This window comes from Hyperolius riggenbachi, chromosome 2 (genome assembly GCF_040937935.1).
Source record: "Hyperolius riggenbachi isolate aHypRig1 chromosome 2, aHypRig1.pri, whole genome shotgun sequence".
Lineage (NCBI taxonomy): Eukaryota > Metazoa > Chordata > Amphibia > Anura > Hyperoliidae > Hyperolius > Hyperolius riggenbachi.
In genome coordinates, this window is record NC_090647.1 from 500,502,312 (window position 1) to 500,520,086 (window position 17,775).

Below are 17,775 nucleotides of genomic sequence, written 5' to 3' on the forward strand. Positions count from 1 at the left end.
CAGAATTCATTGAGCTGTCATTCCTAATTGTGTTTGAAGCAGAAAGAAATAAGAAAAGGGGATACATGGCAGTGACTGCAAGCCAGATAACTAGATATTAAGGTGTTGAGGAAATTGTGGGCCCTGTGGCGCCTCTTAGTCTAATAGCAATCAGTGTGTGACGGCTCGGGAGACAGGGATGGGGGGCGCACTTTGGTGTCTCAGCCTTGGGTGCTGGAGGACCTTGTCCCGGCTCTGGATATATGTGTTTATTTTCTCTGAGACCTTATACCTAACAGCTCCTCTTTAATAAGATAAACAAGGATAGATTTCAGCGAATCTTGTGGGGGGGGGGGGGAGGGGGGGAAACATGTGATTAGAAGCTGATTTTCTCTGTCTTGATAAAGCACTAATAGTGGCATCATTGGCCATCCCTCCCTCATCTCCCAGTGTGTATTTGTGCCTTTGTTAAAGGATACCAGAGCCAAAACCATTCGGAGAAATGAGGGGAGCATGCATGTATTTGACCTGTCCTGATGGACACTGTTCCACCCCCATTTTCCTCTGCCCCCTCCTTTTTTACCTAAATGCCCCCGGCAGCCTTTACCGGGTCGGCGGAGTCTGGCTTTATTGTGCAGGAGCTGGCCCTGCTGCGTGCGTCCTACAGCGCACAACTGTGCATGCGCATGACATTGTGACATCATGGGCATGCACAGAGCGCTCCTGGCCATGGTCGCGCACTGTAGGATGCAATCAGCCAGGCCAGTGCCTGCGCAGTGAAGCCGACTCCGGTGACTCTTTAGGTAAGGAAGGAGCTGGGCAGAGGAGAACAGGGTAGGGATGTCCATCAGGTCCTCATACATGCCTGCTCCTTTTGTTTCTCCTAAAGCTTTCTGCTCTGGTATCCTTTAAGGTGATATTTGCTCTTACAAACTATTATAGATATGACTTTTAATGATTTTTCCAATAAATGGAGGTTTTAACATGATGAAGACATCTATGCTCCTGGATTACAATTTCTTGCTTATCACTGTCTAATGCTCATAATACAGATTTTACCTCTATTTTACAGTACTGACTTTCCACCGCAACATGTACACTAGGGCCGTAAGGCTGTAAAGCTACGATCATCCTTTCAAGAATTTCATAAATAAGGTAACAATGACGAAGGTTAGATAAGAAAAAGACACCGAGAGCCCAATATGGTGTAGTATGCTCAGGACAATAGTGAATAATGTAATGTGAGAAGGTTATACTCACAAACAAGGGTTACCGCTGAGGCAACCACTGTGAATGCAGGTGAGGAGATTAGACCTGTCCTCACTCAGGGTTAAGAAGTCGCTCTCCGTAGATAGAAGAAAGGTAGGGGTGGGTCCTCCTTCCACCAAGGGTGAACACTATAATGACTTTGATGAACAGAGGCGCCAGCAGAATAAAAACAATAATTAAAAGTTTTAAAATATGCTGGGGAGGCAGTGGTGGACTTACCTCCGAAAGCAGACTAGACTACTTGTCTGACATAAATAAACATTTTATTAGTACCCCAATAGATGCAACGCGTTTCGCAGGACCAAGCCCGCTTCATCAGGCAATAAAACAGGGGACAAAACAGTAGCTCTCAGGTAGCATATATAGCGTCTCTGTGACGAAGGTTAATTGACATATATACATGACATTTTTTTGTTGTTGCAGCGACAGTGAGCCTGCGCAGTAAAGCCCGGAGGACGTCCGATGACGTCAGCGCCCCGCCGTGAGGCGCATTTTGGAACGCGGAAGGAGCCCGACCTGGCCGCCGGCCTGGCCAGGTCGGGTCGGCCACCGGAGACCACCGTCAGCCTGCGGAGCAGCGCCGAGGGCACCTCCTGCCTCCCACGGGCTGGAGGAAGCCCCAGGTAAGTGGATGCGGATTTTTATTTTTTTTAAACAGTCCCTGAACCTTCCCTTTAAGGTTTAGCCAAACTTCTTTAGTTCTCTCATTATTAGTACTTTGCTAGCTCCTCTGGTAAAGGTATTGTTATTTGTGTTGGTAGACCCTCCAGCTCCTCTGGAGTAGTCTATACTGTTGCACCAAACACCACACCTTACTCTCAGCTAGCTATACTAGTATTATTGGTGATACTGCAGATCACCACATAATCAGGTATAGCGTCTGTATTATTGGTGATTCTGCAGATCACAAATAATCAGACGTCTAAGTTGCAGCACCAATTCGTTACATCAACACTTTGGTGACCTAGGTAACTTCTCTTGTCAGTGACAATCCCTCCTGCTGCGCTGAAGGTCCTTTCTGACTGGTCGCTTGAGGCAGTGCAAGCTAGAAGTTCGATGGCAAATTGTGACAGCTCAGGCCACAGGTCAAGCCTGCACACCCAGTAGTCCAGAGTTTCATTGCTCCTCAGAGTGTTGATATCCACAGTTAAGGCCAGGTAGTCCATTACCTGTCGGTCGAGGTGTTCTCTAGGGGTGGATCCCAAAGGGCTGTGGCGATGCATTGGACTAAAAAAGGTCCGCATGTCTGCCATCACCAACACAGTGTCCTGTCCTTCCTGGGGTGGCCGTGGGAGGAGGAGGATTACTTGAACCTCTTCCCTGTTAGATTCCCTTCCTGCTGTGACATCACTCTTAAACGCATTGTACTGCATAGTTTTCAGGCTGTTTTGGAAATGCTGCATCCTTTCCAACTTCTGGTAATTTGGTAACATTTCCACCACTTTGTGCTTATAATGAGGGTCTGGTAGTGTTGCCATCTAGTACTGGTCCTTCTACTTGAGCCCTTTTATACAAGGGTCTCTCAGCAGGCAGGACAGCATGAAAGACCTCATCCTCATTGATGTCATTGAAGGTCTGCTCCTCCCCCCAGCCATGTACAATACCAAGGGTCTTCGAAGGTTAAGGACAAGCCCCCTGGGACGCCTGCTCCAGTTGGTCTTCCACCTCCACAAAGCCACCTTCCTCCTACGGCTCCTCCTCCTCATACTTCTCTCTCTGTATTGCCGCAAGTACAGCAAGTGACGACAAGGCTGACTCTGGTGAGAAGGATAGCAAAGAGGATGGGGGAGGAGTAGGAGGAGAAAAGGAGGTGGCAGGCTGGCAGCAGGCCTGTCTGCAAGTCGTGGCGGTGTCACCATTCATGCTTGGCAGCCGTCAGCAGGTTTACCCAATGCGCAGTGTACGTGATATACCTGCCCTGACCGTGTCTTGCAGACCAGGTATCAGTGGTCACATGGATCCTTGCGCCAACACTGTGTGCCAGAGAAGATGTCATGACTTGGCTTTCCACATTACGGTACAGGTTGGGTGTTGCCTTTTTGGAGAAAAAGTTTTTGCTGGGTACCTTCCACTGTGGTGTCCCAGTTGCAACAAATTTTTAAAGGCCTCAGACTCCACCAGCTTGAATGGTAAAAGTTGGCGGGCTAACAGTTCCGACAAGCCAGCTGTTAGATGCTTGGGAAGGGGGTGACTCAGACATTGGCTTCTTACACACAAAAATGTCCTTGACAGAAACCTGACTGTGGGCAGATGAGTTCCTGTTAGGTTTCTGTCAAGGTGAGAGGCGGAGTGGAGGGTGGTTGAGAGGGTGTAAGGACAGCAGAGGTTGACGTGCCTGAAGAAGCTGGACCAGGAGGAGGATGGTGGCTTTGACTTTTTGTACTGCTTATCCTCATGTGTTAATCCCATAGGCATTTGTGAAGAGAGATCATGTGCCTTCGTAAAGCAGTTGTACCTAGGTGAGTGTTGGACTCCCTATGACTCAGTTTCCTTTGGCAAAGGTTGCAAATGGCATCGCTGTTATCAGAAGCAGACACACACAAAAATGCCACACTGGTGAGCTTTGGGAGGACGGCATTCTGGTGGTGGCAACAGCAGGCGTTGAAGGTCGTGTTGGGTGCTGATACATGCTGTCTGACAGCGCCACTAGCACCTTACAACGAGCTCCCCCTGCTTCCAACTCCTCTCCTCCTCCTCTCTGTCTCCCCATCTGAACTGTCCCCCTGTTCTTCATCTCTTTTTGCAAGCACCCACATGACATCCATGCACACATCGTCATCATCAACTGCTTCACTTGTATTAGACACCTCACAAAAGGAAGCATCAGCGGGTACATCACCAACATCATCACCATTATGACACCTTACGTCCATGTGTGTAATGTCGCCTGACTGAGATATATCAGGTGTAAAACTGTTATCTCCATCCTCTGGCAATAATGCTTGCGCATCACTAGTTATACTAGTACACAAACTGATGTGTAAATAACTCCTCTGACATCAAGTGAAGCAGCTGTGGTGTTGGTGGTGGTGGTGGTGGTTGCCAGGCGAGTGGTAAGTTCTGGGTTGCCCGAATCAGAGCAGGAGGAGGATGGTGTGTCAAGGTTCCGAGTGGAAGCTGTAGAAATTGGGTGTGCTGTGTAAGCCAGTCAACTGCGTCCTCAGAATTTTAGGAGTTCAGGGTACGTGCCTTCTGAACACTGGAGGGCATTATTCTAGGGCTGCAGGAAATCACAGCAGCATGACCCCGACGACACCTGCCGGGTGGCTTTTTTAATTTTTTTATTTGGAGTACTGTGCCTGCAAGTTAATGTGGCAACTATAGCAGTAGTGTGCACAGCTCTGGATGTTAGTGGGCTGGACTGTCACACACAGAGAAATGCAATAGTACTATCAGAATACAGTGAAAAATAATGCACTGGAGGGGTACTGTGTCTGCAAGTTAAAGGGATACTTAAGTCTGTGCAAAAAAAAAATCAGTTGTACTTACCTGGTGTTTCTACCAGCCCCCTGCAGCTGTCCCGTGCCCTCACAGTCACTCATGGATCCTTCGGTCCCCCGCCGGCAGCTAGTTTCGTTTCACCGACATGCCTGGCCACACATAGCCTTCTTCCGCCCCATCCGCAATAGTGTCCTGCACCAGCGCAGGACGCTATTGCGGATGGTAACGCCAAGAAGGAGATGCGCAAGCGCAATAAACCTGTAGGTCGAAAATGAAACTAGCTGGCATGGGATCGGAGGATCCATGAGTGACTGCGAGGGCACGGGACGGCTGCAGGGGACTGGTAGAAGCCCCAGGTAAGTACAACTATTTTTTTTCCACAGGCTTAAAGGGGAACTGAAGAGAGAGGTATATGGAGGCTGTCATGTTTATTTCCTTTTAGACAATACCAGTTGCCTGGCAGCCCTGCTGATCCTCTGCCTCTAATACTATTAGCCATAGCCCCTGAACAAGCATGCAGCAGATCAGATGTTTCAGTGGTTCAGACTTATAAGTCTAATCTGACAAGACTAGCTGCATGCTTGTTTCTGGTTTTAATCAGATACTACTGCAGAGAAATAGACCAGCAGGGCCGCCAGGTAACTGGTATTGATTAAAAGATAATAAACATGACAGCCTCCATATACCTCTCTCTTCAGTTCCCCTTTAAGTATCCCTTTAATGTGGTAACAATAGCAGTAGTGTGCACAGCTCTGGGTGCCAGTGGACTGTGGAGTGTCATACACAAAAAAAACCCCCAAAACAGGAGACCGATGTACCAGCCCTCAAAAGGGCTATTTGGGGTGCTTTCGCAGCAAGTAAGTCAGTGAGGACCAAGAACACATGCCTAGCTAACACTTTATCTTGAGTAGCCCTCTCCCTGCTCTCACTCATAAAGCAGCAGCAGCCTCCGAATGAGCATAGGATTGCTGCCATCCTAGCATTTTTACAGGGGGCAGGGGAGTCTGGGAGGGAGGGTATGCTGAATGGCTGCCACGTGTCTGCTGACTGTAAGGTAAGGGTCAAAGTTTGGCTCCATGATGATGTATAGGGGCGGTTCCAGAGCCGGGACAAGGTCCTCCAGCATCCAAGGCTGATACACCAAAGTGCGCCCATCCCACCCACCCCAGCCGTCACACACTGATTGCTATTAGACAAAGATGGGCCCCAGGGCCCCCAATACCTTAATCTCTAATCTTCTGTATCCTCTTTTCTCTCTTCTTCAAACAAAATAAAGGAATGATAGCTGAGTGAGTTATGTCCCCCCTCTTACACTGCGCCCTGAGGCAGGAGCCTCTATCGCCTCTGCCTCGGCCTGACCTGGAGCGGGTCGAACACGCCATGTGTTCGAAGGCTGATACGAATGTGAACACACATTATTCGCTGGGAACTGTCTGCCGGTGAACAGTTTGGGCCATCTCTAGCTGTTACATGTTTGTAAACACCTGGTCCAATCCGGGGTGGGGGGCAGGTGTCCACTATATAAACTCCTGTCAGCTTGTGTTCCCACTCACAAAATTGGTGCTGTCAGTCCAATCTGTTGCACCCACCTTTTTGTCATAGGCAAGAATTATTTGGGCTTTATAGTTGCCCATTATAGTGAGTGGGCTATTATACCTGTGCATGACATGGTCATCCTGAGCACAGTGACTGAGCTGTATTTACTTTTTAGGTTATATACAGTATGTATAATGTTCTAGTGCATTTATAAAGTTTGGAAGGTTAAATAACAATACAACCCCTCCTTTTTTAATTAACCCCCAAATAAAAGTGTCTGTGGTTTATTTTTAGCTAGTCATTTAGATATACTGTATTTGTATTATTTATATTTGGGTGTTGGTGTATTGTTCCATGCAATCCCATTTAACCACCTGTTTAGTAAAAGCCCCCTCTGTGTAGTAAAAGCCCCCTCTAAACACCCGCCTACTTACTATTGGTAAATATGGCCCTGCTTTACCTGCAGTTTTTTTTTATTAGCTATGTACAGCTATGTACAGCGCTATGTACAGCGCTACGGAAGATGCTGGCGCTTTATAAATAAAAAATAATAATAATAATTAGCTTTGAGTCTGACCCTTTCCAGGTGATTAAATTATGGAACTCTACTGAAGTGAAGAAAAGTTTTTGGGGGTGTGGGAAGGGCGAGCTTGGAAAAGTGTACTTACTGTCTAAAGGTTGCAGGGCCAGGGAATCCATTAGTTCGGCACTTGGTGACTTCTCATTGGGCGTGAAGCTGTACACTCTTGCAGTGTAATGTGAGAAGCAGTCTGTAAACTCTTTGCTGAGGTCGCATTGGCGGGCCGTGATGTTGGAACAACTGGTGACGGTGAAATGACTCGTTGCTGTCTCAATACGCAGGTAGAGATGAGAAAATAAGTGTAAGACAAAAAGGAAGTGAATGGCTGCAGCCTGTTCTGTCGAGTGTCGACTCACTTGCCTGACTAATATGGATGGCCCTGCTTAGGAGAACTCGTGGAGAAGCATGTGATCAGTTTGATCAGCTGATAGATTAGTAAGGTCCTTATTTGCTATGATGACTTCCTGGTTTAACACATGATCAGGACCAGCAAATCAGAACCTTACAAATCTATCAGCTGATCAAACTGATCACATGCTTCTCCATGAGTTCTTCTAAGCAGGGCCATCCCTACTGACTAATAGGAGTCCTTTTTACAACCAGGCAGAAGAGATGTGCAATTAATTTATCATACCGACTACTGTATAAACTTGAGTATAAGCGGACTCAAGTATAAGCTTACCCCCCCAACTTTTTCCTAAAAAAACAGGGAAAAAATGATTGACCCGAGTATAAGTCAGAGGTAGTTAAAGCAGCACCTACAGTTGGGTGCAAAAGTTTGGGCAACCTTGTTAATCATCATGATTTTCCTGTATAAATCATTGGTTGTTTTGATTAAAAATGTCAGTTAAATGTATCATATAGGAGACACACACAGTGATATGTAAGAAGTGAAATGAAGTTTATTGGATTTACAGAAAGTGTGCAATAATTGTTTAAACAAAAGTAGGCAGGTGCATACATTTGGGTACCACAAACAAGAAATTAAATCAATATTTAGTAGATCCTCCTTTTGCAGACATTACAGCCTCTGAACGCTTCCTGTGGGTTCCAATGAGAGTCTGGATTCTGGATTCTGGTTGAAGGTATTTTGGACCATTCCTCTTTACAATACATCTCTAGTTCATTCAGGTTTGATGGCTTCCGAGCATGGACAGCTCTCTTTAACTCACACCACAGTTTCAATTATATTCAGGTCTGGGGACTGAGATGGCCATTCCAGAACGTTGTACTTGTTCCTCTGCATGAATGCCTTAGTGGATTTTGAGCAGTATTTAGGGTCATTGTCTTGTTGAAAGATCCAGCCCCAGCGCAACCATAGTTTTGTCAGGGATTCCTGGACATCAGCAGAATCTGCTGATACTGAGTGGAATCCATGCATCCCTCAACCTTGACAAGATTCCCAGTCCCTGCACTGGCCACACAACCCCACAGCATGATGGCACCACCACCATATTTTACGGTAGGTAGCAGGTGTTTTTCTTGGAATGCTGTGTTATTTTTCCTTGATTGTATAATGCCCCTTGTTATGCTCAAATAACTCAATTTTAGTTTCATCAGTCCACCTTATTCCAAAATGAAGCTGGCTTGTCCAAATGTACTTTAGCATACCTGAAACAGCTCTGTTTGTGCTGTGGGCGGAGAAAAGGCTTCCTCTGCATCACTCTTGCATACAGCATCTCCTTGTGTAAAGTGCGCCCGATGGTTGAACGATGCACAGTGACTCAATCTGCTGCAAGATGATGATGTAGGTCTTTGGGGCTGGTCTGTTGGTTGACTGACTGTTCTCACCATTCGTCGCTTCTGTTTATCCGATATTTTTCTTGGTCTGCCACTTTGAGCCTTAGCTTGAACTGAGCATGAGGTCCTCCATTTCCTCAATATGTTCCTAACTGTGGAAACAGACAGCTGAAATCTCCGAGACAGCTTTCTGTATCTTTCCCCTAAACCATGATGGTGAACAATCTTTGTCTGCAGGTCATTTGAGAGTTGTTTTGAGACCCCCATGTTGCTACTCTTCAGAATAAACTAAAAGAGGAGGGAAACTTACAATTGACCCCCTTAAAGGAATTCTATCAATGCCCAAGTGTTCTAAAATGACAATGTACAAATAATGTCTAAGTAGCTGTGTAATTATTTTCCTACTTTTCATGTTAAACATCAGAGGCAAAATCTTTAATTTATTGAGAGTAGGATTTAGCTATATTGGGACAAATCAATTGCAGAAGGGGTGTCTGCTTCAATGCACAGCCAGAGTTGCATATCAGGCTACAGAGTATTTTTCTCAGAAAGCAAAAACAGTATGAAAAGCTGTGACAAAAGCTGTGAGCTTTCTCTCTCTCTCTCTCACAGAGTTACACACAGGATTAACTGATCAAGTGTGAGGGGAATTTCCCCTCTCCTCATGGCTCAGTCTGCCGTCAGTTTTGGCGTCAGTAAAGTTTGAAAGTATTTTGATAACAGTAAACAAAGAGGTTGCCAGTGAAATGTATATACCAGTACTTGGCAGCACTTCCCAAACAGTTCCTATCTCAACTGAAAAAACTATATGTAGATCGATAGTGTTCCTTTAAATACTCTTTCTCATAATTGGATTCACCTGTGTATGTAGGTCAGGGGTCACTGAGCTTACCAAGCCAATTTGAGTTCCAAAAATTAGTTCTACAGGTTTTGGAATCAATAAAATGACAACAGTGCCCAAATTTATGCACCTGCCTAATTTTGATTAAACAGTTATTGCGCACTTTATGTAAATCCAATAAACTTCATTTCACTTATCAAATATCACTGTGTGTGTCTCCTATACGATATATTTAACCGACATTTTTTATCGTAACAACCAACGATTTATACAGGAAAATCATGACGATTAGCAAGGTTGCCCAAACTTTTGCATCCCACTGTAAATACTGACACATCTAAGTTATACAGGTTCTGGGGCTTCTCACAGACCAGTGCCTAAACTGCATCTAACTAGCCACAATACATGTATAATTCAAAAGCGTCCGTATTTAAAGGGCTGAGTTGGCAACACTGGATGTTAGGGTTCTCAAACTTTGCACAGTTGGTCACTGGGTGACAGGGATTAATAATCAGAAAAGTGGGTGGAGCCTACAAAAGCCAATCAAAATTCACCTATTGATTTTCAAGGGAAATATTTAATTGCTGCTATTCTTGCACTGTTAATGGCACAAGCCTCAAACCTGGTACAGTTGGTCAATGGGTGACTAGGGTTCAAATTCAGAAAAGGGGGTAAAGCCACAAACAGCCAATCAGATTTGCTTCATTTCATAACAAATTCCAAAACACAAAACGGCGAGAGAGCCCTGCCCTTGCAAGCTAATAATCTAAAGCACAGGTGTCAAACACAAGGCTCAGGGGCCGATTGCAGCCCTCCTTGCCATTTTATGTGGCCCTCGAGGGCTTCAAATGCGTAGCTCCCAACTGTCCCTCTTTCGAAGGGATAGTCACTCTTTGGAACCCAGTCCCTCTTTCTTCCCCATTTGTCCCCCTATAAAGACAGATGTCCAGATCTGTGTAAATATATGTATTTTTCTCCTGAAAATGTGTTTAACTGACTCTGAACATTATCCCCATCAATTAAATGGATACATTTTCTTATTTTCAAATGTTAATATGGAGAAAAACTACTTGTCACAGGAGCCCTAGTGGCTGACCGCACTTAGCCTTCTAAACGGTGCCAGCGCACGGATCGTGCGAACTCTGGTCGCAGTCAATGCGCAGGAACCGTTAAGAATTAGCCGCAGACAACTAAGAAGGGAGCCTGTGAGACACGGGTAATTACAACGTACACACGATTCCACGGTATCTGCCACCACCACTGGTAGGGGCCAGTGGACCCGATTTACTGACTGACTAGTCCTGCGAATAAAATGGTTAAACACACGGTATTCTGTCTAGCCAACAACAAACAAACAGTAGCGTATCTTCAGAGACCCGGGATCAGTTCTGTGTGTGCTGATAAGCAGGGTAGCGGAACAGTGAATGACTTGGAGGAAGTCTTTTATTCACAGCAATATAAATAATTAATATATACAGACAATTATTAAAATCAACAATTATTAAAACAGTAATAGCCAGTATAAAAAATAAAAGAAGGGAGAAAAATACTTAGTTCCTGGAAAGATGTCCTTTTTGTGGGAAAAATCAGAGTTCTGGGTTTCAATCAAAGTTCAGAGTTCAGACCAGGTGGATGCCAGCATATCCTCAAGCTGGCACCGATGAGTTCAAGATGTTTTCAGGGTGGAGGACTCAAGCCCGCCTGCTGGCTCTGTGCTTTTGATGAAGCTGGTTTGGGGGTGTGGCAATGCCGGCCCCCTCTGAGCTACCAGCAAATGACAGTTCATTCCCTCTGAGAGATTTTAGAGCTAAACTTATGAATTGCTGTAACTCCTGAACCATACACGTTACATTTAGGGGGGTAACAGCTTCATACTTGGAGGAAAATACAGATTAATATGATATCCGACATGGCTAGTGCAGCAGATCAGGGTCCTGGGTAGATTCATACCTGGGTTGTAGGGGCCCCGGGCCCCTCTCGACTGGTATCAAAAGATCCAGCATGACCCTACGGATCCAATGATACCGCTCTCATAACCACCCTATTTATTGTATTCTGTAAATGGGCAAAAGATTATATAGTACATTCATTTCTTCCTGCTAAGGCTGGAGTCAGCCTGACTGGAGTCCAGCTGTGTCTGCTTCTTGGGATCTCCGTCTATGAAAAGGCCCTGTTGGCTCCTTCAATTAACATCTGAATGTGAGATCAGCTTAGACAAACTTTGAGTTTACACCTCTGGCTTAATCAGCAGTCACAGGGCCAGTCTTCCTGCCAGCTGCTAACAGGGGAAAAAAAACTTCCTATTTAAAAAAACCCGGAATGTCAATCTCTAAATCGCTGGCCTGACTACCATCCAGGGCGATCGGCGCAATAAACCGATTGCGTTCTAGTTTCTCACGGCTGTTCCGTGACACCTCCCCTTCCTGACGCTGTGTGGAGGGTTGTCAGCAAGACATCCGTCGTAGCAGCCATTGGCGCTGTTGGGCCTAGTTCCCCCTGACACCGGGACAGCCCATCAGCGTTTTGGTGTCGGCTGCCCGCTTTGTGTTGGATCGTAAAGTCGTACTGTTGCAATGACAGGCTCCACCGTAGGAGCTTGCCATTGGTCCCAGCAGTACGGTTTAGCCAACTGAGGGGGTTATGGTCGGTAATGATCGTGAAAGAGCGGCCGTACAGATACGATTGTAGTTTCTGTAGGGCCCACACGATCGCTAGGCACTCCTTTTCAGTGGTGGAGTAGGCTACCTCTCGGGGCAGGAGCTTCCGGCTCAGGTAGAGGATAGGGTGTTCATCTCCCTTTCCATCCACCTGGCTGAGGACTGCGCCGAGACCGTAGTCAGAGGCATCGGTTTGCACAACAAACCGACGACTGAAATCCGGGGCTTGCAGCACAGGGGCACTCGCGAGTGCCTGCTTCAACGCTTGGAAGGCGTTCTCGCAAGCGGGGGTCCAGCTAACAACCTTGGGGTGTTTCTTACTAGTGGCATCGGTCAGGGGCTTCGCCAGGGTACTATAGGCTGGAACAAATTTCCTATAGTAGCCGGCGGTCCCCAGGAACGCCTGGACCTGCTTTTTCGTGATAGGCCGAGGCCATGCCAGGATGGCGTCAACCTTTTACCGTGTCAGGTTTCAGGGTGTTACCCCCCACCCGGTGACCTAAGTACTGCACCTCGGTCATACCAATCTGACACTTACTCGGCTTAACTGTCAGATTGGCTGCGGCCAGCCTCTCTAGTACCTGGGACAGGTGTTTGAGGTGTTCCTCCCAGGTGGGGCTGAACACCGCAATGTCATCCAAGTACGCTACAGCGAACCCTTGCAGTCCCTCCAGCAGGTCGTTTACGGCCCGCTGAAACGTGGCAGGAGCGTTCTTCATCCCAAAGGGCATCATCATGAACTCGAAGAGGCCAAAAAGGGTGATGAAGGCCGACTTCTGCCTCGCGTCAGGTGCAAGTGGTATCTGCCAGTACCCCCGGCTCAGATCCATGATTGATAGGTACCTGGCGGACGCCAGCGTATCCAACAACTCATCGATGCGAGGCATGGGGTAGGCGTCTGTAGTGGTGATGGCGTTCAACTTCCTGTAGTCCACGCAGAACCGAGTTGTCTGGTCCTTCTTGGGGACCAGGACAACAGGGGCTGCCCAGGCACTACAGGACTTTTGAACCACCCCTAGCTCCAGCATCTCCCTCACCTCTTTCTGCATGTCCGCTTGCACCTCAGGGGAGACGCGGTAAGCGGATTGCCTGATGGGGGGATGGGTGCCCGTATCTACCCTATGCACTGCCAGACTGGTCCGCCCCGGGACACCGGAGAAGGTGTGCTGGTACGGACCCAGCACCTCCTGTAACTGCTCTTGCTGGGACGAGGAGAGTTGTGGGTTGACGCTTAGGTCGCTGTCCACATCTCGTATGTCAGCCAGCAGGTCTAACAGGGGGTCTGCCTCTCCCTGCTCTAACCGGCTGCACACTGGCAGCACATACTTGGTCCTGTCATGGTGGGCCTTCAGCATGTTGACATGAAAGCTTTTCTGTTTCCTGCCTCCCATGTTCACCAGGTATGTCAGAGGGTTTAACCGTTGCACTATAGTGTAGGGTCCCTCCCAGGCCGCTTGCAGCTTGTTCTGCCTCACTGGAAGAAGGGCATATACTTTGTCACCTACTTCAAATGACCTCTCTCCAGCAGTGCGGTCATACCAGAGTTTTTGTTTGGCCTGAGCCTGGGCCATGTTTTCCGTTACCATTTCTGTGAGGGACTCCATCTTGTCCCTGAACCTGAGAACGTAATCAACTACAGAGACATCTGTGGGGTCCCCCTTGCCCTCCCACGTCTCCCGCATCAATTGTAGGGGTTCTCGGACATTCCTACCATACAGGAGCTCGAACGGGGAGAACCCGGTAGATTCCTGCGGCACCTCCCTGTATGCAAACAACAGATGAGGCAGGTATCGTTCCCAGTTCCCACCTTGCGACTCAACAAACGTGGTCAGCATTTGCTTCAGCGACCCGTTGAACCTTTCACACAGTCCATTGGTCTGCGGGTGGTAGGGACTGGAGACAATGTGCGTCATCTGTATCTTTTTGCACAGGGCCTCCATGAGTCCGGACATAAACTGGGTTCCCTGATCAGAGAGCATCTCCGCAGGGAACCCGACTCGGGAGAAAATGTTAAGTAGCGCGTCGGCTACCTTGTCCGCCCTCAGGGAGGAAAGTGCCATGGCCTCAGGATAGCGGGTGGCGTAATCCACCACCGTCAGGATGTACCTTTTGCCACTGCTGCTGGGAGTGGGCAACGGTCCAATTATGTCGACTGCCACTCTGTGAAAGGGCTCACCTATGATTGGCAGTGGACACAAGGGAGCTTTGCGGGGATTCCCAGCCCTTTTTACCTTTTGGCAAATGGTACATGTGCGGCAGTAGTTCGTCACATCTATCAGCATTTGAGGCCAGTAGAAATGTCCCCGGATACGATCAAGTGTCCTGTGGATCCCCAAGTGCCCGGCCAGGGGAATGTCATGTGCGGACTTCAGCACATGCCCCCGGAAGGCACTAGGTACCACAAGCAACTTGGTACCCATCCCCATTTCACCTTCGGTGGGGTGTACAGGCTCACTGTACAACTTCCCACCTTCCCAGTATACCTTGAACGTAGCCTCGTCTGTGAGGGGCTCAGAAGCCTGTTTTCTGAGGGCCTCGAGGTTAGGGTCAGTCTGGAGTGCTTGCACAAATGCAGCACTCTCACTCTCAGCCAGCTGGCCCGTGGCGTATGAGGTTAGGGGCTGAAGGGTACCATCCCTGTGGTCAGAGGAGGGGGAGGAGGCCGGAACCTCCTCCTCCACCTGTTCTGAGCTCAGGTTCTGAGCAGTATGGCTGCGTGTTACCGCTAGCACAGGTATCCCTTCAGAATGGCACATATTGGCATTACCTACATCATTGTCACAAGCATTGATAACAGTAACAGGAACATTTTCATCACAGACAGTTTGTACATCAAACACAGGTACCCGTGAACTGGGCACGTTCAACCCACCTCCCCCCTGTTCTTGCCCCTGGGTGCAAAGTACCTGGGTGTGGGCAGAGAGTCCGTCTCTGTCCTGGCATTCCACAGGGCTTGGTGCAGGTTCATAGTACGACACCAGCGTGCCCAAGTCGGTCCCCAGCAAAACAGGGACCGGCAGTTGGTCCAGGATCCCAACAACCTTCTCGTGGACCCCCACCCCCCAGTCGATGGACACCCGAGCTTGGGGAATGTGAGAAAGAGTGCCCCCCACTCCAGTGAGGGTGAGGTACTGGTCAGGAATGATGGCCTCTGCGGGGACAAGGTGTGCACGCACCAGAGTGACATCTGCTCCGGTGTCACGGAAACCCGTGACAAGCTGGTCATTCACAGTAACCAGCTGGTGATTGCTTGTGATGGGGGAGTTCCCTGCCCCCTTGGCAAACATCAGGTTGGATGCGGCTCCTGGTTGGGGTACACTGGCGGTTGGTGTCTGCCGCGGGCGAGGTGCGGGTGGTCCAGGTGCTGGGGTGGTCTGCCTCCGCTCCGGACAGGTGAACTTCATGTGTCCCGTCTTGTGGCAGTAGTGACAGGTGACCTCTCCAGAGGCTGCAGACCTGGGTGCAGAAGCTGTGCTGGGTGGCCTCTGTGGCTGACGGCTCACAGGGGCAGGGGAGTCTGCCGAGGTATTGGGCTGACCTCCTCTCCAGCTGGATGGGACAGTTCTGGGTGTATCAGACACCCGGGTAGTTGCAAAAGTCTCAACAAGGTCTGCAGCGACAGTTGCTGAAGCCGGCCTGCGTTCTAGCACAAACTGGCGTACATCAGCAGGGCAAATGTTCAGAAATTGTTCCAGGACTATCAAGTCCTCCAGGACATCATAAGACCCTTTGGTGAGGCCTAGAGTCCACTGGCGGAGTGTGGTGAGCAAGCTGCTGACCACATCTCGGTACGAATCAGAAGACTTTTTCTGCCAGGCCCTGAACTTTTTCCGATAGGCTTCTGGCGTCAGCTGGTACTTAGTAATGATAGCGTCTTTTATAGCAGCATAATCATTATCCTTCTCCGCAGGCAATTCTGCGAAGGCATCAAGCGCTTTGTAGCGCAGCAAAGGTGTCAGATGTCTTGCCCACTGGTCTTGGGACAGACGATACTGACGGCACGCTTTTTCAAAAGCCCGCAAAAACAAGTCAATGTCTGTGTCTTTCTCAATATTAGCAAATTTAAATTTTGCACTTACGGGTGCTGCAGCTCCTTCAGCAGGGAGGCTGGGCGGTGAACTCCGGCTGGCCTGTTGAACCTTTGCCATGTCGAGCTCATGCTGTCGTCTCTCCCGCGCCTCTGCAGATTGGCGCTCCAGTTCTCGCTCAGCGGCATCCCTCTCCGCGTGGCGTTCTGCAGCAGCAGCAGCAGCAGATTGGCGCTCCTCACGCATGTACTGCAGGTACTTGTCCAGGTCCGTCTCCATCAGCTGTCGTAATGCCTGCTGCATTATCGGATCAGTACAAACGGACAGTCCAGTACTGGCCAGTTCCGGGCGAGTACTTTCAGAAACTCTGGGATTGGGGTCCACACTGACATTCTCCTGCGTAACTGTTGATGCAGGGCCCTCAGGATGCACAACCTCTGTACGGTCAGGAGTCTCAGTCTCTGGTTCCCCTTGCCTTGAGTCAGATGGGTCAGCGTCTACCTCAGCAGACACATCCAGCTCCTGCAGTTGCTGGGTATCCCATTGAAACAATTCTGTTACCAGGTCCCCTTGTTTCTTGCGGCCGACATCAATGCCTCTCTCTTGGCAAAGATTTTGCAGGTCCGCCAGGCACATTTTCTTGTAGTTCCCGGACATTTACACGCCAAATAAAATAAAACTTTTGGGGAGGGGTACTGGCTACACAGTCTCTCTGTATATATAAAAAATATATTGCCTTCCAGCTACACCAACGAATTAGTTCGTTTCTTGATAGCACTATCTTAGATACTTTCAGCACAACACAGGTCCCAACCGCTGCCTAACACTGTCACAGGAGCCCTAGTGGCTGACCGCACTTAGCCTTCTAAACGGTGCCAGCGCACGGATCGTGCGAACTCTGGTCGCAGTCAATGCGCAGGAACCGTTAAGAATTAGCCGCAGACAACTCAGAAGGGAGCCTGTGAGACACGGGTAATTACAACGTACACACGATTCCACGGTATCTGCCACCACCACTGGTAGGGGCCAGTGGACCCGATTTACTGACTGACTAGACCTGCGAATAAAACGGTTAAACACACGGTATTCTGTCTAGCCAACAACAAACAAACAGTAGCGTATCTTCAGAGACCCGGGATCAGTTCTGTGTGTGCTGATAAGCAGGGTAGCGGAACAGTGAATGACTTGGAGGAAGTCTTTTATTCACAGCAATATAAATAATTAATATATACAGACAATTATTAAAATCAACAATTATTAAAACAGTAATAGCCAGTATAAAAAATAAAAGAAGGGAGAAAAATACTTAGTTCCTGGAAAGATGTCCTTTTTGTGGGAAAAATCAGAGTTCTGGGTTTCAATCAAAGTTCAGAGTTCAGACCAGGTGGATGCCAGCATATCCTCAAGCTGGCACCGATGAGTTCAAGATGTTTTCAGGGTGGAGGACTCAAGCCCGCCTGCTGGCTCTGTGCTTTTGATGAAGCTGGTTTGGGGGTGTGGCAATGCCGGCCCCCTCTGTGCTACCAGCAAATGACAGTTCATTCCCTCTGAGAGATTTTAGAGCTAAACTTATGAATTGCTGTAACTCCTGAACCATACACGTTACATTTAGGGGGGTAACAGCTTCATACTTGGAGGAAAATACAGATTAATATGATATCCGACATGGCTAGTGCAGCAGATCAGGGTCCTGGGTAGATTCAT

General features: G+C 48.3%; 1 protein-coding gene across 1 annotated transcript in view; it reads right to left on the reverse strand.

The window, feature by feature from the left end:
- Window positions 1-13,725, reverse strand: part of IFNAR2 (interferon alpha and beta receptor subunit 2) — a 35,499-nt gene extending 21,774 nt beyond the window's left edge. The window contains exons 1-2 of the mRNA XM_068266371.1: window positions 13,627-13,725; window positions 6,894-7,074 (exon numbers count right to left, since the gene is read on the reverse strand). Coding sequence (XP_068122472.1) covers window positions 6,894-7,074; window positions 13,627-13,725 — 280 coding nt within the window. The remainder of the gene's footprint in view (window positions 1-6,893; window positions 7,075-13,626) is intronic.
- Between the last annotated feature and the right edge of the window lie 4,050 nt (window positions 13,726-17,775).